The 27,707-nt window shown below is 42.4% G+C and overlaps 3 protein-coding genes across 6 annotated transcripts in view; 2 read left to right on the forward strand and 1 right to left on the reverse strand.

Annotated features, from left to right (window-relative positions):
• The window catches only part of ctps1b (CTP synthase 1b), a 29,225-nt gene extending 27,849 nt beyond the window's left edge, over nucleotides 1-1,376 (forward strand). For all 3 annotated transcript variants that reach the window (XM_046333690.1, XM_046333691.1, XM_046333692.1), the window contains 6 exons: nucleotides 24-67; nucleotides 160-256; nucleotides 336-391; nucleotides 498-594; nucleotides 829-973; nucleotides 1,192-1,376. In XM_046333690.1, coding sequence (XP_046189646.1) covers nucleotides 24-67; nucleotides 160-256; nucleotides 336-391; nucleotides 498-594; nucleotides 829-973; nucleotides 1,192-1,258 — 506 coding nt within the window. In that variant the 3' untranslated portion in view covers nucleotides 1,259-1,376. The remainder of the gene's footprint in view (nucleotides 1-23; nucleotides 68-159; nucleotides 257-335; nucleotides 392-497; nucleotides 595-828; nucleotides 974-1,191) is intronic.
• A 489-nt stretch (nucleotides 1,377-1,865) lies between these two features.
• Nucleotides 1,866-22,033, forward strand: rab42b (RAB42, member RAS oncogene family). Its single transcript, XM_046333693.1, has 2 exons — nucleotides 1,866-3,111; nucleotides 21,153-22,033. The coding sequence occupies exons 1-2, from the start codon at nucleotides 2,894-2,896 to the stop codon at nucleotides 21,592-21,594; spliced, it is 660 nt and encodes a 219-aa protein (XP_046189649.1). The 5' UTR covers nucleotides 1,866-2,893; the 3' UTR covers nucleotides 21,595-22,033.
• On the reverse strand, nucleotides 22,022-27,553 carry taf12 (TAF12 RNA polymerase II, TATA box binding protein (TBP)-associated factor). Of its 2 annotated transcripts, none has more exons than XM_046333695.1 (6): nucleotides 27,403-27,553; nucleotides 25,496-25,746; nucleotides 24,994-25,071; nucleotides 24,742-24,856; nucleotides 24,219-24,307; nucleotides 22,022-22,847 (listed from the first exon to the last, which is right to left on the reverse strand). In XM_046333695.1, exons 2-6 carry the CDS (start codon nucleotides 25,664-25,666, stop codon nucleotides 22,812-22,814), a joined length of 489 nt encoding a protein of 162 aa, XP_046189651.1. In that variant the 5' UTR covers nucleotides 25,667-25,746; nucleotides 27,403-27,553; the 3' UTR covers nucleotides 22,022-22,811. The 2 variants fall into 2 exon arrangements, with proteins under 2 accessions (XP_046189651.1, XP_046189652.1); XM_046333696.1 differs by lacking the exon at nucleotides 27,403-27,553 and adding an exon at nucleotides 27,041-27,198.
• Between the last annotated feature and the right edge of the window lie 154 nt (nucleotides 27,554-27,707).

Here is a 27,707-nt window from a genome sequence, read left to right on the forward strand (position 1 = left end):
ATATTCCTTTTTTTTTATAACAGATGCAAACTCGACTGAATTCCACCCAGAATCTAAACACCCTGTGGTAGGTGTGCCATAGTAATCATGCCCTTCTCTGTCACTTCTCACTGAGTTTTGGCTCACAAACATTGTGATATTCTGGTCCTTTTTTGACAGGTGATTGACATGCCAGAACACAACCCTGGGCAGATGGGTGGGACTATGAGGTTGGGGAAGAGGCGGACCATCTTCAAATCCAACACCAGCATTTTGAGTGAGTGCTAATCTTGGCAAAACCACATAGGGTTTGGTGTGTTATAATGGTTGATTAATATTCAGTATTTCTTTTTCAGGAAAGTTGTATGGTGATGCTGAATATGTTGACGAGAGGCATCGTCACCGTTTTGAGGTAGTAGAGCTGAATCAATTCTTGATGTGTATATTTGCGTTACATTTTTAAAGTACATTTTACATGACATGTTACTTGGATTGATGGGAGCTCTCTGTCCTCTTAGGTGAACCCTGAGCTGAAGCACCACTTTGAGGAGAGGGGCTTCCATTTTGTCGGCCAAGACGTAGAGGGAGAGAGGATGGAGGTCATTGAGCTGGATGGTGAGTTAACCATTGAGACATTTCAGTGTTTTCCACTGTCTGACTCTTGGAAATGTTATTGTTAAATAGTGCGTTATCACTTCATAAAGTACTTTCTTGACTGAATTGAACAAAAAAATTAACACAATTTGTAGGGGTATCAAATGTAATGACAGTTGTAGCTATGCCAACCGAAATGTGTATGTCCGTAGTATCCATCTCAAACTGATCATCTTCCCACCTGTGTTGTTTCAGATCATGCCTATTTTGTTGGAGTGCAGTACCACCCAGAGTTCACTTCTCGTCCCATCAAGCCCTCACCCCCCTACTTTGGCCTCCTGCTGGCTGCAGCAGGGAAACTCCAGAGCTACCTACAGAAAGGTTGTCGCCTCTCACCACGGTAAGACCATGCAGATCATTGTATTTCTCATAATTTCCTTTTACTCCATGGAGGCAAGCAAGATGAATGGCATTTGGTCTGGCGTAAAGGGGAATGGAAAAAAGTTACCCGGCCAGTATTGGATTTTTGTAATGCTATACCTAGTTTATATCTCTGACTTATCATATCATCCTGAAAAAGTATTATGGATGTATGTAACTCTGTCCCTTGTGTTACAGAGACACATACAGTGACCGCAGCGACAGCAGCTCTCCAGACTCTGAGATCGCTGAACTGAAATTTTAGGAATTACCAGTTACATGCACCTGTTACTCTGTTGATGCTGTTATAGTTCACCTCATCTTTTCGAACTCAATACACAGCCTCCGCTCATCTACCTGACAATAAATCATTTTTTCTGTCACCCAACGGAAGGTCTTGTTACTGAGAAAAGTAGCTCACTGAAATGATGCAGGAAACTAAAATGGCTAGATTTTTGACTATTTTTAAACAATTGAATTGAACAATTGAATGCAACATATCGGCATTACAATGCCCCCCTTTTTTAAATGGTATTCTTCAAAGTGAAACTTTGTCCAAGAACACTAAGAAACAACAGTGTGAATACAGTTTGATAATATGTAAATGTAGTAAGAGATGTATGTGCTTGTCAATTTCCCTCAGAAAAAAAAACACCCAGCGAGGTGTTATTGAATAAAACAGTGATGCACTAATGAATGGAAGATGAAAATAAAAAGTCGGTGTGAATTTGATCCATCTTCCATTCTGCACTATTTCAATATCATCCTTCACATGTTTTTTTATAACAAAGAAAACCTTGAATTTATTTAACTTTTAGAATTCTTTGAGATCAGCTTTGATATCAAATCAAATTTATTTATATAGCCCTTCGTACATCAGCTGATATCTCAAAGTGCTGTACAGAATATAAGACTGATATAAGACTAGTGATATTCTGTGACCCTGAATAGACCACCCTTTTCAGTGTGCACCAGTCCCTCTTGTTTCCAATGACAATCCTTACAGCTGAACGTGCAAGTTCCTGTCTTGACTTGAGAGAGATTAATTTGACAACCTATGAAATAAAGCTCAGTTTACATATCCTGAGCTATTAAAATCCCAAGTAGCCCCTCCGTGTGAGTCCTCGGAGAGTTTAGGTTGTATTGTTGTCCACTTCCCTTTTTCAGAGGCTCAACTGTACCCATATAGTGGGTTATGGGGGAGGCTACAATTCAGTGTAAGTTTCTTGATAACTTGATATAAAATGAGTGCTTGCAACCCATGTCATATTCTTATTTAGTGAAACATAGTGTCAAATAGTGACAACAGGAAATGCATGATTCAGAGGAGAATATGCACCCGTTCCCTTCAGAGAGCCGCAACTCCCCTTTTCTCTCTTTCCATCTGCACACCCCTCCCTTTCCATTGGAGAGCCCTCCCTCTCACACTCTTGCACCTCTCCCTTTATCAAGTTTGCACAGGCAAACTTTGGAAGTCCCCACCCCTACCAAACACTCATACACACATGCACATGCTTGTGCAATATCAGTCAAGATCTACATGAAGGAGGACGGCAGCATTACAACTTAAGAACTCGATGGGATGGACATTCTTCCACAGGTGCTTTCACTGAGGATTTGAGGAGCAAGCACACACACTGAACCAAACACACTTTCGACAACAGGAGATCAACAATGTGAGGGTGTTTCCTGGCTGCTGACACTATGGACAGAGACTGTTTTATGTGGGAGCCGTGAGAAGTGCCTCACACTATTTCTCCTCAGAGGGAGCGTCGAGGAACTAGATCCAGCTTGTAAAAACCCTATCTGCCTCTGGCTTCCTGAGGGGAATCCCTCTCTCCATATCTCCCATATCTCCCTCCATCTGCCCTATCCCCCTCTACAGTCCTCAGCAGCTGCTATGGACCTGACTCTGTGGCAGTATCAGTTCAGGATCATCATGTTAGGGGACTCGACAGTGGGCAAGTCGTCCCTGCTGAAGCGCTACACAGAGGAGATGTTTCTGGACTGCATCAACCAGACAGTAGGGGTGGACTTCTACGTCCACTTCCTGGAGGTGGAGCCTGGCGTTAGGGTCAAACTGCAGTTCTGGGACACAGCAGGCCAGGAGAGGTTCAGGTAAAGAACTGTAATGTGATGTATTACCACAACAACACATTCATTCAGCCTACAACATCACTCCATTCTGTAATGTTAGCTATTCATTTACTAATCCACCACCCAGTTACTTTTCTGACTTGAGGGACCTGCTTTCTACTCCATGGCATAAATCATGTAAATACATGATTACCATACACCCAAGCCACTGCCTGTTAACACTGCTATCATCCAGAAGATGAGGTCAGTACTGGTGCATTAAAGCTGGGACTGAGAGACTGAAAAACAGCTTCTATCTCAAGGCCATCAGACTGTTAAACAGCCATCACTCGCCCACTTTAAGGAAGGAAACACTAGTCACTTTAATAATGTTTATATATCTGGCATTACTCATCTCATATGTATATAATGTATTCTATACTATTCTACTGTATCTTAGTCCGTTCTGCTCTGACATCGCTCGTCCATATATGTATATAGTCTAAATTAATTCCTACTTTGATTTGTGTGTATTGGGTATATGTTGTGTAATTTGTTAGATATTACTGCACTGTGGGAGCTAGAAGCACAAGCCTTACTCTACACCTGCTAATCACGTGTATGTGACCAATACAATTTGATTGGATTTTAATGCCATGACCTGCACAAACTGGGTATTTTACAGAGGCTCGGGGATAGGATTGTTCCCATAAAAGGACAATTCTTACTAGTAAGAACTAACCATATTGACAACAGGAAATACAGAGCTTGCCTTGATATGGAGCAGAATGCACCCTTTCCCTTCAGAGAGCTGCAACTTCCCCTCTCTATTCCCCTTATCTTCACACCACTGCAATGTTCATGCAAATGCAATACCCTGATAAACTACCTGCTCTTTGATTTGGGTATTTTCAACAATAGGAGTATTCATCAGTCTACCTAAAGGAAAATCAAACAAATACAATATAACCTATATGGGAGTAAGGTGCATCAGACCTGCCCTCCTTACAGAATGTAATGAACACTGTGACTCACCACAGCCAAACAAAATATTCCCTGTGAATCAATGGTTAGGAGTTTCTTTTAACTGTCACATACTTGCACATTTGACCATAGTGCAAGCGTTCCTTATAGTCTGGTTTATCATCTGTCTCCCTCTCTGCCTCATGAGTTGATATTCAGTGTTGGGGAGTAGTAAACTACATATAGTTCAATTAGTAATTTAACTACATTTTGCTGTAGCTTGGTGGTAGTTGAACTACATTAAAATCTTGGTATCGTTTTCAATAGTTAACTTTTTTGTTGTTGCCATTTTAGAAGTGTAGCTAACCACACAATACTTTTTGGCAAAAATAAATATGGATGAAGTAGAATTGTCTTTCTTTTTTGTCATCAGACCTGCCTAATTGTCACTTGAAACAGTTTTTGTGTTTAATAGGCCAAGTTACACATTCTGTTACTGCATGGTCATGTCACCATTGAAAGCCAAAACCCCCGCTCATGCAAACCTGATGATTAGAAGGTCCTGTGTATTTTCAACCAGCAACAATCAGGAAATAACACGGATCTACTTTACAGTATGAGTTTCATCAGCTGGAAAAACTTCATTTTGGGACTGGGACTCAAGGGATGTGATCATTTATGAAAAAGTAGTTTGAATGTAGTGAATTACTTTTTCAAAGTAACTATAGTTAAATAAATTATATTTAGTGAAGCTTTAGTGAAGCTTAATTTCTTTCAATGTGGAGTAATTGGTAGTTTGCTAAACTACATTTTCAGAGAAGCTTCCCCAACACTGTTGATATTATTCAGTGATGAAAGGGGAGCTGAAGAGTTAATTTATTTGCAAGAGTGAGAGTGAGAGAAACAATCTGCTTAATCCTCTCTGTGGGGGGTGGGGGGGTGTACAACCGTAGACCCCTTAAGGCATGACATTTGAATAATTAAAAACCTGTCCCTCTGTAAAAAACCTGGCCCATGTTACATATCATATGGTGGTAGTTTTTGCCTCGTTAGTTATGGTGGTAGATTTTGCCTCGTTCTTTTGGCTTGCTCCTCAAGAAATGTTGGCGACCATGACAGAAGCCAAATGTGAGTTGGCTTGGGGGTGTGGTTGATGTGGGTGTTAATTGGGTGTGTCCTTGCAACTACCAAGACACACCCATCTATCAGAACCTTGCCCGCAGCTGTTTCCAGACACTCATAGTTGAGTTCAATAACTACAGGCAGGTGTATGTTGAGGTGATAATGGGGCTACCTTGGCAAACATGTCAGAGTGGTAATATACCTTCCTGCGTGGTGCCCCACCAGGAGTTACCTGATCCTGGTCTTGGTACACTGGGTTTCTCCCTCCCCATATTGACTGATACCATTCAATTCAATAATAAAAAAAGACAAGTAAAAGTTGTCTAGTAAAATGTTCATGCTGTGTCAGGTCTCTCTCCATTCAGATACATCAGTATCAAGCCTGTCTGTCATTCTGGACTTCATCACATCATATTGCAAGTATCCATGAGCTGGCTCCATACATGTTTATGTGAACACATACACCCATAGTCAGGTAATAGGTAACAAACAGGTACTACAGTGCATTCGGAAAGTATTCAGACCCCTTGACTTTTTACACATTTTGTTACATTACAGCCTTATTCTAAAATGGACTAAATACAAGTTTCTCTTCATCAATCTGCACACAATACCCCATAATGACAATGTGAAAACATTTTTTTTGAATGATCTTATTTGAATAAGTATTCAGACCCTTGCTATGAGACTCAAAATTGAGCTCAGGGGCATCCTGTTTCCATTGATCATTTGACCACAGGCCAAACTGAGTAAATCGGGGGAGAAGAGCCTTGGTCAGGATGGTCACTCTGATAGAGTTCCTCTGTGGAGATGGGAGAACCTTCCAGAAGGACAACCATCTCTGCAGCACTCCATCAATCAGGCCTTCATGGTAGAGTGGCCAGACGGAAGCCACTCAGCGGCAGGGACTGGGAGACTAGTCAGGATGGAGGGAAAGATGAACGGAGCAAAATACAGGGAGATGAAAACCTGCTCCAGAGTGATCAGGACCTCAGACTGGGTTGAAGGTTCACCTTCCAATAGGACAACGACACAGCCAAGACAACGCAAGAGTGGCTTCGGGACAAGTCTCTGAATGTCCTTGGGTAGCCAAGCCCGACTTGAACCCGATCTAACATCTCTGGAGACCTGAAAATAGCTGGGCAGCGATGCTCCCCATCCAACCTGACCTAACTTGAGAGGATCTGCAGAGAAGAATGGGAGAAACTTCCAAATACAGGTGTGCCAAGGTTGTACTCAACAGGACTTGAGGCTGTAATCGATGAAAAAGGTGCTTCAACAAAGTACTTCATAAAGGGCCTGAGTACTTATGTAAATGTGATATTTTTACATTTGCAAACATTTCTAAAAACCTGTTTTTGCCTTGTCATTATGGGGTATTGTGTGTAGATTGATGAGGAAAAACAATTTAATCAGTTTTAGAATAAGGCTGTGACGTAAGACAATTGGGGAGAAGTCAAGGGGTCTGAAAATATTCTGAATACTTTCCAATCTAATGTATAACCAAGTTTCCATCCAAACGTTTTATGCGAGTAAAATACAAAAAAAAATGCTACGACAGTGCTACCTAGGAGCACGAGTACAGGACATCACAAAGCTTCTATCGGCTGTTTTACCACAGATGCCAGGAGCTGACACTGTAATAGTCTATGTGGGGTCAAACTACATCAGGAGGGCTAGCTAAGAACATCTGAACATGGATTTTAAGGAACTTATTTTAGCCTTAAAAGGCTCCAAAAAACGGCCAATCATTTCAGGTCCATTTCAGGTCCAGTACCATCGTTGGGTGTGGGAGATTCAGCAGGCTACTGGCATTATACATCTGGCTGAAAGATTATTGTAGCTCTGCTGGAGTCACTTTTATAGATAACTATGACACCTTCTGGAAACAGAAAATATTCTACAGGAATGATGGAGTCCATCTAAATCATCTTGGCTCCTGGACTCTGTCCGTGCATTTCAAGGCTAAGTTGAAACAATGACTTATCAATGACCCAAGACCAGCTCAGTTAATCCCTATCATTGTGACAATGAATCGTCATTATGCTGCATCAGATGTACATTATCCGAGGGGCGTTGGCAGACACAATGTAAGTATCTTAATGTATGTCCCCCTAATTGCCCTGAATACCTCTGTTGATCCTACAGCTATTGTATGCAGTAATCATGAGCCTATGAACCAGAGTTACACTGCCCTAGTAGGAAGACCACTTTGTGCAGCTCACCCTGCACTATCAGCTCCAATATAAGTAACATGAGCAAGTCTACTTCTGATAAGCCTCCCAGTAAAGCATTAAAAACCATCACGCAACCCAGAAAAGTGCTAAAATAGCCCATATTAACTTGCAGCCTGAGAAACAAGGTCCATGAAGTCAATAACTTGCTTGTAAACAGATGATGTTCATATTGCATCTCTGAAACTCACTTCGATAATGCCTTTGATGATACAGTGGTAGCAATACATGGTTATAACATTTACCGAACAGAAATAAATGCCAACGGGGGAGGTGTTGCGGTCTATATAAAGCACCACATTCCTGTAAAGCTGAGAGAAGATCTCTTGTTAAATACTGTTGAAGTAATATGGCTCACAGGTTCATCTGCCTCACCTAAAGCCCATTCTTGTGGGAAGCTGTTATGCAGGTGAATGAGGACCCAAAAGCGACTTGGCGAAAACAGAGTCTTTATTCCAGTAAAGGAAATAGGCAATACTCCTGGACAATCAGAGCAGAAAACAAAACATAAAAAACTTAATTCCACTCGTAGTGACGAGGACAGACTGGAGACTCGACCATTAACTGTAGGTTGCCTCGGGAAGGCACCGACCGTAGCAGACTCAGACACCTGCTCACACGTTGCATCTGAGGGAAACAAGACACGACAGGGCGAGACAAAGACACAGCACCGCGAACAATATACAAGGATCCGACAGGACAGAAACGGAAAACAAGGGGAGAAATAGGGACTCTAATCAGAGGGCAAGATAAGGAACAGGTGTGAAAAGACTAGATGATTGAGTAGGGGAATAGGAACAGCTGGGAGCAGGAACGGAACGATAGAGAGAAGAGAGAGAGGGAGGGAGAGAGAAAAAAGGGAACGAACCTAATAAGACCAGCAGGGGGAAAACGAACAGAAGGGAAAGCAAAATGACAAGACAATATAAGACAAAACATGACAGTACCCCCCCACTCACCGAGCGCCTCCTGGCGCACTCGAGGAGGAATCCTGGCGGCAACGGAGGAAATCATCAATCAGCGAACGGTCCAGCACGTCCCGAGATGGAACCCAACTCCTCTCCTCAGGACCGTAACCCTCCCAATCCACTAAGTATTGGTGACCCCGTCCCCGAGAACGCATGTCCATGATCCTACGTACCTTGTAAATAGGTGCGCTCTCGACAAGGACGGGGGGAAGACGAACGGGGTGCGAAGAAAGGGCTTGACACAGGAGACATGGAAGACAGGATGGACGCGACGAAGATGTCGCGGAAGAAGCAGTCGCACAGCGACAGGATTGACGACCTGGGAGACACGGAACGGACCAATGAACCGCGGAGTCAACTTACGAGAAGCTGTCGTAAGGGGAAGGTTACGAGTGGAAAGCCACACTCTCTGGCCGCAACAATACCTAGGACTCTTAATCCTACGTTTATTGGCGGCTCTCACAGTCTGTGCCCTGTAACGGCAAAGTGCAGACCTCACCCTCCTCCAGGTGCGCTCACAACGTTGGACAAACGCTTGAGCGGAGGGAACGCTGGACTCGGCAAGCTGGGATGAGAACAGAGGAGGCTGGTAACCCAGACTACTCTGAAACGGAGATAACCCGGTAGCAGACGAAGGAAGCGAGTTGTGAGCGTATTCTGCCCAGGGGAGCTGTTCTGCCCAAGACGCAGGGTTTCTAAAAGAAAGGCTGCGTAGTATGCGACCAATCGTCTGATTGGCCCTTTAGGCTTGACCGTTAGACTGGGGATGAAACCCGGAAGAGAGACTGACGGACGCACCAATCAAACGACAGAACTCCCTCCAAAACTGTGATGTGAATTGCGGACCTCTGTCTGAAACGGCGTCTAACGGGAGGCCATGAATTCTGAACACATTCTCGATGATGATTTGTGCCGTCTCCTTAGCGGAAGGAAGCTTAGCGAGGGGAATGAAATGTGCCGCCTTAGAGAACCTATCGACAACCGTAAGAATCACAGTCTTCCCCGCAGACAAAGGCAGACCGGTAATGAAGTCTAAGGCGATGTGAGACCATGGTCGAGAAGGAATGGGAAGCGGTCTGAGACGACCGGCAGGAGGAGAGTTACCTGACTTAGTCTGCGCGCAGTCCGAACAAGCAGCCACGAAACGGCGCGTGTCACGCTCCTGAGTAGGCCACCAAAAGCGCTGGCGAATAGAAGCAAGAGTACCTCGAACGCCGGGATGACCAGCTAACTTGGCAGAGTGAGCCCACTGAAGAACAGCCAGACGAGTAGAAACAGGAACGAAAAGAAGGTTACTAGGACAAGCGCGCGGCGATGCAGTGTGCGTGAGTGCTTGCTTAACCTGTCTTTCAATTCCCCAGACTGTCAACCCGACAACACGCCCATAAGGAAGAATCCCCTCGGGATCAGTAGAAGCCACAGAAGAACTAAAGAGACGGGATAAGGCATCAGGCTTGGTGTTCTTACTACCCGGACGGTAAGAAATCACAAACTCGAAACGAGCCAAAAACAACGCCCAACGAGCTTGACGTGCATTAAGTCGTTTGGCAGAACGGATGTACTCAAGGTTCTTATGGTCTGTCCAAACGACAAAAGGAACGGTCGCCCCCTCCAACCACTGTCGCCATTCGCCTAGGGCTAAGCGGATGGCGAGCAGTTCGCGGTTACCCACATCATAGTTGCGTTCCGATGGCGACAGGCGATGAGAAAAATAAGCGCAAGGATGAACCTTATCGTCAGACTGGAAGCGCTGGGATAGAATGGCTCCCACGCCTACCTCTGAAGCGTCAACCTCGACAATGAATTGTTTAGTGACGTCAGGAGTAACGAGGATAGGAGCGGACGTAAAACGTTTCTTGAGAAGATCAAAAGCTCCCTGGGCGGAACCGGACCACTTAAAACACGTCTTGACAGAAGTAAGAGCTGTGAGAGGGGCAGCAACTTGACCGAAATTACGAATGAAACGCCGATAGAAATTAGCGAAACCTAGAAAGCGCTGCACCTCGACACGTGACCTTGGAACGGGCCAATCACTGACAGCCTGGACCTTAGCGGGATCCATCTGAATGCCTTCAGCGGAAATAACAGAACCGAGAAAAGTGACGGAGGAGACATGAAAAGAGCACTTCTCAGCCTTCACGTAGAGACAATTCTTTAAAAGGCGCTGGAGTACACGTCGAACGTGCTGAACATGAATCTCGAGTGACGGTGAAAAAATCAGGATATCGTCAAGGTAGACAAAAACAAAGATGTTCAGCATGTCTCTCAGAACATCATTAACTAATGCCTGAAAAACAGCTGGCGCATTAGCGAGACCAAACGGCAGAACCCGGTACTCAAAATGCCCTAACGGAGTGTTAAACGCCGTTTTCCACTCGTCCCCCTCTCTGATGCGCACGAGATGGTAAGCGTTACGAAGGTCCAACTTAGTAAAGAACCTGGCTCCCTGCAGAATCTCGAAGGCTGATGACATAAGGGGAAGCGGATAACGATTCTTAACCGTTATGTCATTCAGCCCTCGATAATCCACGCAGGGGCGCAGAGTACCGTCTTTCTTCTTAACAAAAAAAAAACCCGCCCCGGCAGGGGAGGAAGAAGGCACTACGGTGCCGGCGTCAAGAGACACAGACAAATAATCCTCGAGAGCCTTACGTTCGGGAGCCGACAGAGAGTATAGTCTACCCCGAGGAGGAGTGGTCCCCGGAAGGAGATCAATACTACAATCATACGACCGGTGAGGAGGAAGGGAGTTGGCTCTGGACCGACTGAAGACCGTGCGCAGATCATGATATTCCTCCGGCACTCCTGTCAAATCGCCAGGTTCCTCCTGAGAAGTGGGGACAGAAGAAACGGGAGGGATAGCAGACATTAAACACTTCACATGACAAGAAACGTTCCAGGATAGGATAGAATTACTAGACCAATTAATAGAAGGATTATGACATACTAGCCAGGGATGACCCAAAACAACAGGTGTAAAAGGTGAACGAAAAATCAAAAAGGAAATAGTCTCACTGTGGTTACCAGATACTGTGAGGGTTAAAGGTAGTGTCTCATATCTGATACTGGGGAGATGACTACCATCTAAGGCGAACATGGGCGTAGGCTTCCCTAACTGTCTGAGAGGAATGTCATGTTTCCGAGCCCATGCTTCGTCCATAAAACAACCCTCAGCCCCAGAGTCTATCAAGGCACTGCATGTAGCACCCGAACCGGTCCAGCGTAGATGGACCGACATAGTAGTACAGGATCTTGATGGAGAGACTTGAGTAGTAGCGCTCACCAGTAGCCCTCCGCTTACTGATGAGCTCTGGCTTTTACTGGACATGAATTGACAAAATGTCCAGCAAGTCCGCAATAGAGGCACAGGCGGTTGGTGATCCTCCGTTCCCTCTCCTTAGTCGAGATGCGAATACCTCCCAGCTGCATGGGCTCAGTCTCTGAGCCAGAGGAGGGAGATGGTTGCGATGCGGAGAGGGGAAACACCGTTAACGCGAGCTCTCTTCCACGAGCTTGGTGACGAAGATCTACCCGTCGTTCTATGCGGATGGCGAGTGCAATCAAAGAGTCCACACTGGAAGGAACCTCCCGGGAGAGAATCTCATCTTTAACCTCTGCGTGGAGTCCCTCCAGAAAACGAGCGAGCAGCGCCGGCTCGTTCCAGTCACTAGAGGCAGCAAGAGTGCGAAACTCTATAGAGTAATCCGTTATGGATCGATCACCTTGACATAGGGAAGCCAGGGCCCTAGAAGCCTCCCTACCAAAAACTGAACGATCAAAAACCCGAATCATCTCCTCTTTAAAGTTCTGGTAATTGTTCGAACAATCAACCCTTGCCTCCCAGATAGCTGTGCCCCACTCTCGAGCCCGGCCAGTAAGGAGTGATATGACGTAAGCAACCCGAGCTCTCTCTCTAGAGTATGTGTTGGGTTGGAGAGAGAACACAATATCACACTGGGTGAGAAAGGAGCGGCACTCCATGGGCTGCCCGGAGTAACAAGGTGGGTTATTAACCCTAGGTTCCGGAGGCTCGGCAGACCAGGAAGTAGCAGGTGGCACGAGACGAAGACTCTGGAACTGTCCAGAGAGGTTGGAAACCTGAGCGGCCAGGTTCTCAACGGCATGACGAGCAGCAGACAATTCCTGCTCGTGTCTGCCGAGCATGGCTCCTTGGATCTCGACGGCAGTGTTACGAGAATCTGTAGTCGCTGGGTCCATTCTTGGTCGGATCCTTCTGTTATGCAGGTGAATGAGGACCCAAAAGCGACTTGGCGAAAACAGAGTCTTTATTCCAGTAAAGGAAATAGGCAATACTCCTGGACAATCAGAGCAGAAAACAAAACATAAAAAACTTAATTCCACTCGTAGTGACGAGGACAGACTGGAGACTCGACCATTAACTGTAGGTTGCCTCGGGAAGGCACCGACCGTAGCAGACTCAGACACCTGCTCACACGCAGCATCTGAGGGAAACAAGACACGACAGGGCGAGACAAAGACACAGCACGGCGAACAATATACAAGGATCCGACAGGACAGAAACGGAAAACAAGGGGAGAAATAGGGACTCTAATCAGAGGGCAAGATAAGGAACAGGTGTGAAAAGACTAGATGATTGAGTAGGGGAATAGGAACAGCTGGGAGCAGGAACGGAACGATAGAGAGAAGAGAGAGAGGGAGGGAGAGAGAAAAAAGGGAATGAACCTAATAAGACCAGCAGGGGGAAAACGAACAGAAGGGAAAGCAAAATGACAAGACAATATAAGACAAAACATGACAGAAGCTGCAATAGATGCTGCAAGCTGCAATAGACTTAAATGTAAATGTAGACCACCAAGTGCTAACACTAATATGTGTGAAATGCTTGATAATGTATGTGATATCAACAGAAAAGTATATTTTATGGGTTTAAATATTTAAGATTTAAATATTGACTGGCTCTCAACAGCTACCCACTGAAGAAAAAACATCAAACTGTAACCACTGCCTGCAACCTGCTTCAGGTTGTCAGTCAACCTACCAGGGTATTTACAAACAGCACAGGGATGAAATCATCAACTTGTATTTATCACATCTTTACTAATGCTGCAGAAATCAAATCAGTATCCAAATCCATAGGATGTAGTGATCATAATATAATAGCCATATCTAGGAAAACCAAAAGTTCCAAAGTCTGGGCCTAATATAGTGTATAAGAGGTCATACAATAAGTTTTTGTAATGATTCATATGTTGATGATGTAAAGAATATTTGCTGGTCTGTGGTTTGTATTGAGGAGCAACCAGAGGCCACACTTGACACATTTATGAAATTGCTTATTCCGGTTACTAATAAGCATGCACCCATTAAGGAAATGACTGTACAAACAGTTAAATCCCTGTGGATTGATGAGGAATTAAGAAATTTTATGGTTGAGAGGGATGAGGCAAAAGGTATGGCAAATATATCTGGCAGCCCAACTGATTGGCAAACATACTGCAAATTAATAAATCATGTGACTAAGCTAAATAAAAACCAAATGAAACTATACTATGAAACAAAGATAAATTATATAAAAAATTATAGTAAAAAAAGCTTTGAAGCATCTTAAATGACATTTTTGGGATTCTTTTTTTTTAAAGCCAACTTAAACATTATTCATTGAATCAGATGGCTCATTTATTACAAAACCCACTGATTTTGCCAACTACTTTAATGACTTTTTCATTGGCAAGATAAGCAAACTTAGGGATGATATGTCAGCAACAAACGCTGACACTACTCATCCAAGTATATCTGACCAAATTATGAAAGAGAAGAATTAGTACTTTTGAATTCCGTAAAGTCAGTGTGGAAGAGGTGAAAAAAATTATTGTTGTCTATCAACAAGAACAAGCCACTGGGGTCTGACAATCTGGAAGGTAAATTACTGAGGATAATAGTGGACAATGTTGCCACTCCTATTTGCCACATCTTAAATTTAAGCCTACTAGAAAGTGTATGCCCTCAGGCCTGGAGGGAAGCTAAAGTCATTCCGCTACCCGAGAATAGTAAAGTCCCCTTTACTGGCTCAAATAGCCGAGCAATCAGCCTGTTACCAACCCTTGTGTTCGACCAGATATAATGCTATTCCACAGTAAACAAATTGACAACAGACTTTCAGCATGCATATAGGGAAGGACACTCAACAAGCACAGCACTTACACAAATGACTGATGATTGGCTGAGATAAATTGATGATACAATTATTGTGGGGGCTGTCTTGTTAGACTTCAGTGCAACTTTTGACATTATCGATCATAGTCTACTGCTGGAAAAATGTATGTGTTATGACTTTACACCCCATGCTATAATGTGGATAAAGAATTACTTGTCTAACAGAACACAGAGGGTGTTCTTTAATGGAAACCTTTCAAACATAATCCAGGTAGAATCAGGAATTCCCCTGGGCAGCTGTTTAGGCCCCTTACTTTTTTCAATCTTTACTAACGTCATGACACTGGCTTTGACTAAGGCCAGTGTGTCTATGTATGGGGATGACTCAACACTATACACGTCAGCTACTACAGCGACTGAAATGACTGCAAACACTTAACAAAGTGCCGAAGTTAGTTTCGGGAATGGGTATCAAGGAATAAGTTATCCTAAATATTTCCTAAACTAAAAGTATTGTATTTGGGACAAATCATTCACTAAACCCTAAACCTCAACTACACCTCCTAATGAATAATGTGGAAATTGAGTAAATTAGAGGTGACTAAACTGCTTTGAGTAACCCTGGATTGTAATCTGTCATTGTCAAAACATATTGATACAACAGTAGCTAAAATGGGGAGAAGTCTGTCCATAATAAAGCACTGCTCTGCCTTCTTAACAACACTATCAACAAGGCAGGTCCTACAGGCCCTGGTTTTGTCGCACCTAGACTACTGTTCAGTAGTGTGGTCAGGAGCCACAAAGAGGGACTTGGGAAAATTGCAGTTGGCTCAGAACAGGGCAGCACGGCTGGCCCTTAAAGTACACGGAGAGCTAACATTAATGACATGCATATCAATCTCTCATGGCTCAAAGTGGAAGAGCGATTGACTTCATCATTACTTGTTATTTAAAATATGATGGGACAAAAACATGACTGTAAAGAATTCATTACAATAACAACAAAGGATTTAAGAAACAAACTTTCAAACGCAAGGAAAAAACATTTGAATAAATGTGGGTTTTACATTACATTACATTTAAGTCATTTAGCAGACGCTCTTATCCAGAGCGGTTTTGACACTCTTATGTAGGTTTTATAACCAGCCATAAAATAACTTAATATACAACCATGTTATGACAAGTAATGTCAGCTGTTTTGACATATGATATGGTTATGACCGTGTTATGGAGCCGGGTTTCAAATAAAGTGTTAGCAAAATGCTTTATCTGTCTTCCCAATGAAAACTAGTTTGAAAATTCAAATCTTTATTTTATGGAAAAGAGATGTTGTATGTTTCTGGACGAATATCTCAAAAGCTAAAAGCATAATTTTTGTGAGAAAACATTCGCTCAACCCTAAACCTCATCTTGATCTATTGTTGACTAATGCGGCTATTGAGCAAGTTGAAGAGACTAAACCGCTGGCTGTCACCCTAGATAGCAAGTTATCGTGGTCAAAACATATAAACTCAATGGTTACTAAAATGGGATGAGGTCTGTCCATAAGGCATTGCTCTTCTTTCTTGATATCTCAGTCAACCAGACTCAGGCTCTAGTTTAGTTGCACCTGGTCTTACTGTCCAATTGTGTGGTCAGGTACAGCAAAGAAAGACATAGGCAAGTTGCAGTTAGTCCAAATCAGAGCAGCACATATTTCTCATGCATGTCATTGTGGTCCTGTATGGCTCAGTTGGTGGAGTGTGGCTCTTGCACCTCCAGCGTTGTGGGTTCGATTTCCGGGGCAACCCATATGGAAGATGTACGCACGCGTGACTGTAATTTGAGTCTGCTAAATGGCATATGTATTATTATATATTATTTACACTCGATTTACCAAAAGTATGTGGACACCTGCTCGTGGAACATCTCATTCCAAAATCTTGTGCATTAATATGGAGTTGGTCCCCCCTTTGCTGCTATAATAGCCTCCTCTTTTCTGGGAAGGCTTTCCACTAGATGTTGGAATATTGCTGCGGGGACTTGCTTCCATTCAACCACTAGTGCATTATTAGTGAGGTCAGGCACTAATGTTGGGTGATTAGGCATGGCTCGCAGTCGGCATTCCAATTCATCCCAAAAGTGTTCGATGGAGTTGAGGTCAGGGCTCTGTCAAGTTTTTCTGTCAAGTTCTTCCACACCAATCTCGAAAAAACATTTCTGTATGGACTTTGCTTTGTGCATGGGGGCATTGTCGTGCTGAAACAGGAAAGGGCCTTCCCCAAACTGTTGCCAAAAAGTTGGAAGCAGAATGTCATTGTATGCTGTAGTGTTAAGATTTCCCTTCCCTGGAACTAAGGAGCCTAGCCCGAACCATGAAAAACAGCCCAGACCATTATTCCTTCTCCACCAAACTTTACAGTTGGCACTATGCATAGGGGCAGGTAGCTTTTTCCTGGCATCTGCCAAACCCAGAAATGTCAGTCGGACATCCAGATGGTGAAGCATGATTCTTCTCTCCAGAGAACGCATTTCCACTGTTCCAGAGTCCAATGGCGGCAAGCTTTACACCACTCCAGCTGAGGCTTGGCATTGCTCATGGTGATCTTAGGCTCATGGTGATCTTAGGCTCGTGTGTGGCTGCTCGGCCATGGAAACCTATGAAGCTCCTGACGAAAGTTATTGTGCTGATGTTGCTTCCAGAGGTAGTTTGGAACTCAGTAGTGAGTGTTGCATCCAAGGGCAACAGTTTTTTATGCGCTACGCACTTCAACACTTGGGGGTCCCATTCTGTGAGCTTGTGTGGCCTACCACTTCGCGGCCGAGCCGTTGTTGCTCCAAGACGTTTCCAGGTCGTAATAACAGCACTTACAGTTGACTGGGGCAGAAGTTTTACTAACTGACTTGTTGGAAAGGTGGCATCCTATGACGTTGTCACGTTGAATGTCATTGAGCTCTTCAGTAATGCCTTTTTCACAGCCAATGTTTGTCAATGGAGATTGCATGGCTGTGTGCTTGATTTTATACACCTAGCCGAATCCACAGATTTGAAGGGGTGTCCACATACTTTTGTATAAATAGGGTAAATTTGGGTTCCTGAGTTGCGCAACGGTCTAAGGCACTACATCTCAGTGCTAGAGTTGTCACTACAGACACCCTGGTTTGAATCCAGGCCGTTTCACAACTGGCCGTGATTGGGAGTCCCATAGGGCGGCACACAATTGGCGCAAGTCGTTAATGTAAATAATATAATTTTTTAACTGACTTGCCTAGTTAAATAAAAGTTCAAAAGAAAATATATATTATGTCAATCTCTATGTCAATTTTTCCAACAATTGTTTACAGACAGATTATTTCAATTATAATTCACTGTATCACCATTCCAGTGGGTCAGAAGTTTACATACACTAAGTTGACTGTGCCTTTAAACAGCTTAGGAAAATTCCAGAAAATTATGTCATGGCTTTAGAAGCTTCTAATTGACATAATTTGAGTGAATTGGAGGTGTACCTGTGGATGTATTTCAAGGCCTACCTTCAAACACAGTGCCTATTTGGTTGACATCATGGGAAAATCAAAAGAAATCAGCCGAAACGTCAGGATTTATTTTTTGGACTTCGACAAGTCTGGTTCATCCTTGGGAGCAATTTCCAAACGCCTGAAGGTACCACGTTCATCTGTACAGACAATAGTACGCAAGTATAAACACCATGGGACCACGCAGCCGTCATACCGCTCAGGAAGGAGCTAGAGATGAACGTACTTTGGTGCGAAAAGTGCAAATCAATCACAGAACAACAGCAAAGGACCTTGATGCTGGAGGAAATAGGTACAAAAGTATCTATATCCAGAGTAAAACGAGTCCTGTATTGACATAACCTGAAAGGAAGAAGCCACAGCTCCAAAACCTCCATAAAAAAGCCAGACTACGGTTTGCAACTGCACATGGGGACAAAGATTGTACTTTTTGGAGAAATGTCCTCTGGTCTGATGAAACAAAAGTAGGACTGTTTGGCCATAATGACCATCGTTATGTTTGGAGGAAAAAGGGGGATGCTTGCAAGCCGAAGAACACCACCTCAACCGTGAAGCACGGGGGTGGCAGGCATCATGTTGTGGGGGTGCTTTGCTGCAGGAGAGACTGGTGCACTTCACAAAATAGATGGCATTATGAGGATGGAAAATTATGTGGATATATTGAAGCAACATCTCAAGACATCAATCAGGAAGTTAAAGCTTGGTCACAAATGGGTCTTCCAAATGGACAATGACCCCAAGCATACTTCCAAAGTTGTGGCAAAATGGATTAAGGACAACAAAGTCAATGTATTGGATTGGCCATCACAAAGTCCTGACCTCAATCCCATAGAAAATTTGTGGGCAGAACTGAAAAAGCTTGTGCAAGCCAGGAGGCCCACAAACCTGACTCAGTTACACCAGCTCTGTCAGGAGGATTGGGCCAAAATTCACCCAACTTTATGTGGGAAGCTTGTGGAAGGCTACCCAAAAGATTTGACCCAAGTTAAAACCTCTTAGGGAGGATGCGAATTTTCGCCGCTTTTTGTTAAAAATCGCGCAACATTTCAGCGCCCTGCTACTCATGCCAGGAATATAGTATATGCATATGATTAGTATGTATGGATAGAAAACACTCAGACGTTTCTTTAAACGGGTTAAATCACGGCTGTGACTATAACAGAACGTGCGTTTCATCGAAAAGTGCAGGAAAATCTGATCACTGAAAATGGGAAAATATATCCATGCGCCACTTCAACCATTTGTTAAAAGTGACCCACATTAAATTGGGCCGAGGTTGCAATACCTACAGCTTCCACACGATGTCAACAGTCTTGTCATTTGTCTCTGATTTGTTTCTTGGTCAAACCGAAACAAGGAAGCCGATTTCTTCCGGTCTCCGACAGGATGTTTTGGTTGAGAAATATCCGGACATGATTTCAAGACGTGGAGCTATAGAATATACATCGCCCCGTGATCATTTTGATAGATTATTAACGTTTACTAATACCTAAAGTTGCATTACAAAAGTATTTCGAAGTGTTTTGTGAAAGTTTATCGTCAATTTTTTTTATTTTTTATGATGTTGCGTTATCAAACTCAGTGTTTTCCTTGATTACAGTCTTCATAGATCGATATCTAGGCTATATATGGACCGATTTAATCGAAAAAAAGACCAAAATAAATGTTTATGGGACATCTAGGAGTGCCAAGAAAGAATCTCGTCAAAGGTAATGAATGTTTTATATTTTATTTATGCGTTTTGGGTAGCGCCGGCTACCGCAAAATCTGTCGTGTTAGGTGACGTTGCAGTGTTTTGGGGGTACATGCTATCAGATAATAGCTTCTCATGCTTTCGTCGAAAAGCATTTTACAAATCTGACTTGGTGGATAGATTCACAACGAGTGTAGCTTTAATTAACTACCTTGAATGTGTATTTTAATGAAAGTTTAATGAAGGCTTGAGTTTTATCAAAAACTGTAGGTGGCGCTCTGAAATTCCGCTGAGTGATGTTCCTGCATGGGAACTGTATTCTGCGTCATCCTTAAGAAGTAATTTAAAGGCAATGCTACCAAATACTAATTGAGTGCATGTAAACGTATAATATATAATAATATATGCCATTTAGCAGACGATTTTATCCAAAGCGACTTACAGTCATGTGTGCATACATTCTACGTATGGGTGGTCCCGGGGATTGAACCCACTACCCTGGCGTTACAAGCGCCATGCTCTACCAACTGAGCTACAGAAGGACCACTGGGAATGTGATGAAAGAAATAAAAACTTAAATAAATAATTCTCTCTACTATTCTTACACATTCTTAAAATAAAGGGGTGATCCTCACTGACCTACAACAGGGAGGTTTTACTAGGATTAAATGTTAGGAATTGTGAGAAAGTTTAAATGTAGTTGGCTAAGGTGTATGTAAACTTCCGACTTCAACTGTATATATATTTGTAATAAATGACAATTGCAATAATACTGAATAAATTTTTATTTTATTTATTTTAACTTAATATTATACATTAATCAAATCTATTTCATCTCAAATAAATAATGAAAAACACAGTGTTGGAGAAGAAAGTAAAAGTGCATAATATGCTATGTAAAAAAGCTAACGTTTAAGTTCCTTGTTCAGAACATGAGAACATATGAAAGCTGGTGGTTCCTTTTAACATGAGTCTTCAATATTCCCAGTAAATACGTTTTAGGTTGTAGTTATTATAGGAATCATAGGACTATTTCTCTCTATACCATTTGTATTTCATATACCTTTGACTATTGGATGTTCCTATAGGCACTTTAGTATTGTCTTCAATTGTAAGATATCCAGACACAATGCATCTGACATCTACTGAAACACAACTAGGGGTCGTTCAAAGAGGATACCTATTCTGGTGAAACCTCCCTTCAATGAATACCACATCCTCTTTTGCAGATGCAATAGATAGAGTTCCTACATACATAGTCAACATTAGCCTAATTTTGGTCAACATTAGCCTAATTTAGGTTAACATTTACCAATGTGTATGAGTTCATAGTAATTATCACAACTATTTATATGCTGATCATTGATTCACATCCATAAATTGATTCCATTTAAAAAAAAATTTTTTTACACAATTCCTTTCACTTTTTGATATGTTTTTCTTTTCTCTCAGGTCAGTGACTCGGTCCTACTTCCGTAACTCAGTGGGGGGCCTGCTGGTGTTTGACCTGACTAACCGTGCCTCCTTTGAGCATGTGCAGGAGTGGCACGCAGAGGTGTGTGAACATGTGCAGCCCCACACGGTGCTGTTTGTACTTGTGGGCCACAAGAATGACCGGGTGGCCCAGGGAGAGCGGGTGGTGGGCCATAACGAGGCTGAGAAACTGGCAGGCCAGCTGGGGATGCCCTACATTGAGGCATCGGCTAAGACTGGTCAGTGTGTGACGGAGGCTTTCGAGCTGCTGACCCGCCGGGTGTACCAGGGCTTGCTGAGTGGGGAGGTGCAGCTACAAGAGGGCTGGGACGGGGTGAAGTGCTTGGCTCCACGTGCAACCTTAGCACAGCTACAAAATCCCAAGATCAATATATCCAACAACAGAAGGTGCTGTTCCTGAGTTGCTGTATTGTCATGTATGCCATGTCACAATGCCTCTCTTCAAAAACTGCCTGCCATATTAGATAAAAGATCATAAAGTAATCTTGACTTGAGGCTCTTCACCGGATGAGAATAAGTTTTACAAGATGGGCATTACCTATTGTGACAATATTTCAGAACATGGAAATAGACATAACACATGTAAAAGACTTGCAAGTGTGTGTTCAGGGACTTTTCTGAAGGAGGTCGTTAGTTTGTCATCCAGAATCGAGAAACATTATCACAGTGGTATTACAGTTAAGGAAATCTAGTCAAATCTCTTTACCCTGAATAGTGATATACTGATGTAATCCATTTATGTAGAAAGTGAACTCCAAAATACTCAAGGTTCCAACAAATGAGAAAGAACATGACTTAACACTGAAATAAAACACACAAATCAAATGCCAAGTGAAATATGAATCTTGTTTTATTTATGGAATAAAAAGGAACAGGTTTAACTAAAACACGGCCATATGAAGTAAAACCAAATGTTACTGCTTCCCTACACATCCCCAAATAAGGACCATTACCCAACCCCATCTCACGGCAGTCTGGCGATACAAGCAATACTTCACATACTTATGATTTTTGAATAATAATCAGTTAATTGTTGACATCTTATGAAAAACAATGTCCTGGGTCATTTTCTAATGAACTATGAAGATGACATCAGATCCCTACAGCACACAAAAACATAGTGCCATGAAAGTACCCTGAAAACTAACTAACTGCAAAAGGTGTCCATTTCTGATGTTAGATGAAGGGGGTTTATATGACAAAAACTAAACGCACAACAGCAAACGCATGCCAGACAAAATAAAATAAAAAAAGTGAGAAAGAGTATGGTAGCCACCACCATATTGAAGGTGTGTGTGTTTGATGGTTACCCCCTTAACAAAAATGTAAAGTTGAACAGATAATTCCAAAAAACAAAACACTGTCCAAAAACAACACTTCATACCTGAGTGTACATTTACACTGAATGAGAGAGTGTGTGATTTTGGCCAGTTTATGGTGAAAAGCATTAAAAAGGACAAGATATCAAAATACTTGTGTGATAGTGGAGCTGACAAATCACACACACAACCTGGGGGAGATGGAGACGTGGGTGAAACAATGTCCCCCATTATTAGAAATACACAGAGAAAAGACAAAAAGCACAGAGTGTTTGTGCGAGGCTGGTTCCAGGTCTTGCTACTTTTTGGTTGTTTTGCGGATCAATGCCATTCTCTGGATGAGACAAATGAAAAACATGCTCAATCACTATTGCACTTAGGTCATTTTTTCGTAGACATTCTTATCCAGAGCGCCTTACAGTCAGTGCATTCAACTAAGGTAGTAAGACAACCACATTCAATTATTGAAATTATTTTCAATACTTTCTAAACAATACACCAAAAATAATATTTATTTAATACATATTCAGTGCTGTGAAAAAGTATTTGTCCCCTTTATAATTTTCTCTCCTTTTGCATATTTTTGATACTGAATGTTATATCTTCAACCAAAACCTAATATTAGACAAAGGGAACCTGAGTGAACCAATAACAACAATTACATAAGTACTTTACACCACTGGAAGTAAGTAAGTAAAAGTACTACTTAAGTAGTTTTTTGAGTTATCTGTAATTTACTATTTAAATGTGACAACTTTTACTTCACTACATTCCTAAAGAAAATAAATAACTTTTTACTCAATACCTTTTCCCTGACACCCTAAAGTACACATTACATTTTGAATACTTAACAGGACAGGAAAATGGTCAAATTCACGCACTTATCAAGAGAACATTCCTGGTCTGATCTGGCGGACTCATTAAACACAAATGCTTCATTTGTAAAGATGTCTGGCACACTCTTCCATGCAGAACTGCTTTAACTCAGCAACATGAATTGCTCATTTCAAGTCCTGCCACAACATCTCAATTGGGATTAGGTCTGGACCTTGACTAGGCCATTCCAAAACTTCAAATGTGCTGTTTTTTAGCCATTTTCATGTAGACTTGATTGTGTGTTTTGGATCATTATCTTGCTGCATGACTTCAGCTTCAGCTCACAGACAGATGGCCTGACATTCTCCTGTAGAATTATCTGATACAGAGCAGAATTCATGGTTCCTTCTATTAAGGCAAGTTGTCCAGGTCCTGAGGCAGCAAAGCATCCTAAAACTATCACACTATCATCCACCACCATGCTTGACCATTGGTATACGGATCTAACTGTGGAATGCAGTGTTTGGTTTTCACCAGGCATAATGAGACCTGTGTCGTCCAAAAAGTCATACTTTTGACTCATCTGTCCATAGAACATTCTTCTAAGAGTCTTGATGATCATTCAGGTGCTTCCAGGTGCTTTTTGGCAAACGTGAGTAAACTTTTTCGATGATATTTGGTTGTAGTCATTCCCTTGATCTAATAAAGGTTCCCTTTATCTAATATTAGGTGTTGGTTGAAGATACATTCAGTACAAAAATAGAGAAATTCAGAAAGGGGGAAAATACTTTCACAGCACTGTACATTTATATTATTGAACGTTTAGCACAATTCATTAGTATAAATTTCAACCCTGGGTGTGATCAAGATGAAAGTGTTACAAACAAACCTGTTTGTGGGCCTCTGTGGTACAAGCCTTCTTATACGGCCGAATCTCATCTGAACCATAGCCAGGAATCCACATGTTCCATTGGCGCTCTGTTGAGTGGCAGACAACACAGGGAGTGAGAATAAAAATCAAAAAGAAAATACACTCAACAGGAAATGGTCCATTAACTTCATCCATCTTTTATATGCATATCTTTAAAACTCAAAACTGCTACACCCATGGCTCCTTTTTGCCATAGTAAATTAATCATTCCAGTAATGGAGACAAACACTGCTTATGCCACAATTAGTTGCCAGGGCTCTACAGTGAGACCATTTTACTCGCATATACACCAAAATATTTTTCTGTGCAACCTGCAATTGTTATTTAGAAGCACCAGTACGCCTAGAAAAATGAAGGATCCTAAATTTATTTGTGTGCGCCAACATTTCTCAACTGAGGCGCACACGTGCTCCTTGTAAAAAAGTTCCGCGTAGAGCCCTGACTGCAGCGGCTACTGCTCCAACCATCAGCTAGTACTCACCCAGGTGTAGCTGGACGTCCTTCACTTCTAAGGTGTTGGACTTGCGATGGCGGGCCAGCTGACAGGCAGCCGTCACCACACTGTCAATAAAGTCATCTGCAATCTGCAGCAGCATCTGAGAGGAAGACAGATGGGGGACCTTGGGTCACAAGTGGCGAGGCTTCAAAACATTGCATGCACTAGTCTTTGCCTTGTGGTTTTGGGACGCCATCTTCAGTGAAAGACACTTCTGAGCTACTGTAGTAAACATACCTCCTCCACATCCTCATCGAGCTGCTCATTGGGGTCAATCTCTCTTACTAGGTCCTGCAGCTTCTTTTTACTCAACACCTGAGTGGAGGGCAAACAGGTTGTTAGTCATAGTCAATGGTGCACTTGAAGCGGTCAAGCAGAGTGGCTACATATGCTCATTGTACACCCTGAAACTTGGCATCTGGCTAGGGAGATGAACATAGAAGGCATGTTTTTACAGAACCAATCAGCATGTGAAACTAAAGGATTGGTGTCAATATGTGCAAAGCCAAATAGTAACTGTACCTTACAGCTTTAGTGAATTCTTTGAACAATTCTACTGAAAAACATCACCCAGCTGGAGTATACCATGGTCGTGTTTATTAGCTACCAAATGGAAGAATCCAAACTGAAACAGGGAGGGACTTCCTGTCCAATAAAAAAGATACATTTTCATTTTCCGTCACAAAATTTTTACAGCATGCCCCAGGTTGGTGATGAGGAGATGGATATGAGGACTCACCTGACTTCCTTCTGGGCTGATTCTGCCGGCAGGGCCAGGTGTGCCCATCACCTTCCCTGGAGCGGCGGTGCTGCTATTGGCCATGCTGGTGGCGAGAGGTGGTGTTGAGGAGGCCTCGGCTTTCACGGTGAAGAAGTTGGAACGGTTGGACTGTGGTTGGTACTGGGTCATAATCTTCCAGACCTAGGATGTCAGATGGTGGTGCCTCTCTCTGGGTCTGCACTTTCGTCGTAAGGACCAAGTCCGTGAAACTGGAATAAGAAGGGAAAAGTGTGAGACAAAAAAGCCCCTTGCGCCCTCAATCAACAACACACATAATGCCAGGGTGAGGGTAGACTGGTACATGGGATATGACTAGGGCCTTGTAAAATCTGCGTTGCAGACGGCATCCAGCCATTAAAACAGAATTCAACAGTAAAAACAATTTTACTGAACTTAGTAGGAATGTACTAAATGTATGAAACATTAGAAAATGCAATACATTACAAAATGCAATAATTTGCACAAGTTAATCATAAGACATGCACAAAATGCATCCGTTATTCATATTTGCCTGCAACTTTTGGAAACGGCACAGGAATGCCCCGTCTGTGTGTGCGGTGCTCGCGTATGTCTACACTTTGTGTAATCTCTTCTGGTAGAAATAGAAAGACTCTCAAAAACCCTCTAAATTAAAATGTTAACTACAAAATACCCTATACCTTCCTCACATAATGATATCATGATTACTTGCATCAATGCAATCACATGAACGCTACAGAAACATAGCCAACCAAGCAAGGAACTATTGCTGGTGCACACTTGCATTAAAGGGTAACGACACCCCAAAACCCACATTTCTTCTATTTTTCCCCAGACCTCAAAAGTGGTCTCCTGGCGTTGTTGTGGACTACAATATTAAGTGTGATTTGAGCATAAAAATCTGAAAAGGCTTGGAAAAAGAGAAACCTGGAAAAACAAAAACATAATAATTTGGGGAAATATTCTACAAATCTTAGAGGGCCCTAGCCATATTATGACATTTAGGTAGTTTAAAAAAAATGTCAGACTAGCTAACTAAAAACCTAGCATGATATTTCTATGGATATTTACTGGGTAGTTAAAAAAACAAATATCACACATTGCGGCTGGCAAACCAATAACATTACACCGTCTGTCAGTCTTACATTATTGCGTATGGGCATTTCAACACTCAGGTGACAGCTATGTTTGTTGACTAGCTAGCTGGCTATGTTTGTTGACTAGCTAGCCTGCCGACTCATGTTAACTGGATACATATTGATTGAGCACATGTTGATTGTTTGATATCGTGAGACAAGCGTTGAATTTAACTAGAGGAAGCCGTAATCATGTTGAAAAACTAGTCATAAATGCATCACAACCACAGCTAATTTCAGTTAACATCCGTTAGTTAGCAGGCTAACATGATTTAGCTTAGGTAACGTTAACGTTACAGATTTAGCAAAGATTCAGCTTGAAGACACAGCGGTCACATTTTCCATGGAATGGTCCAAGCAAACGTATTTACATATATAAAATAAATACCTTTATATTTCACTCGAACGTTACATTTTAATGTCAAGCCATAAATGCAGCTAGCTTAACCTTAGCCGTCTTGCTAGCTAGATATTAGCCAGCTAGATACCTGCTAACACAATATGGGGAGGATCTCAATTTTACGCGTTCCTTTCTTTGCCTCATTTTCAAAAACCCATTGGGGGAGAGGGTCAGAAGGGCGGGACCTCCGGCTTTCTCATCCAATGGGTTTTTGAGAAGGGGAGAGGACGCGAAGAGTAAATGATTGAGATCTTCCCATAATCATAACGCTGTGCAAACTAGCTGGAAAAAAATACATACCAAGAATACCAAGATATATAAATATATATATATATGTTTTAAATACTTACCTGACAAAACAAACACTATCTCTCCATGTTTTGAATTAGCAAATTTAATCCCACACAACACAAACCCGTCTATGGCTAGAAAGTCAGATTTTTTTCAGATCTTCCTATTTGAATAACTGTATTTCCGGTACACCCAAATTGACGTACTCCTGCCCCCAGTGTCTGGTGAAGGAAATGTTGCTCAATCTACAATATGAATGTGAACGCTATCCCCAAAAACTGATATCACGTCTAGCCTTAGTCAATAACCCACAACTGGTCAATGTGATTGTGTATCGGTAAATTTGGGCATAAAATAATTTAAG

This window comes from Oncorhynchus gorbuscha, unplaced genomic scaffold, assembly GCF_021184085.1.
Source record: "Oncorhynchus gorbuscha isolate QuinsamMale2020 ecotype Even-year unplaced genomic scaffold, OgorEven_v1.0 Un_scaffold_5:::fragment_6:::debris, whole genome shotgun sequence".
Lineage (NCBI taxonomy): Eukaryota > Metazoa > Chordata > Actinopteri > Salmoniformes > Salmonidae > Oncorhynchus > Oncorhynchus gorbuscha.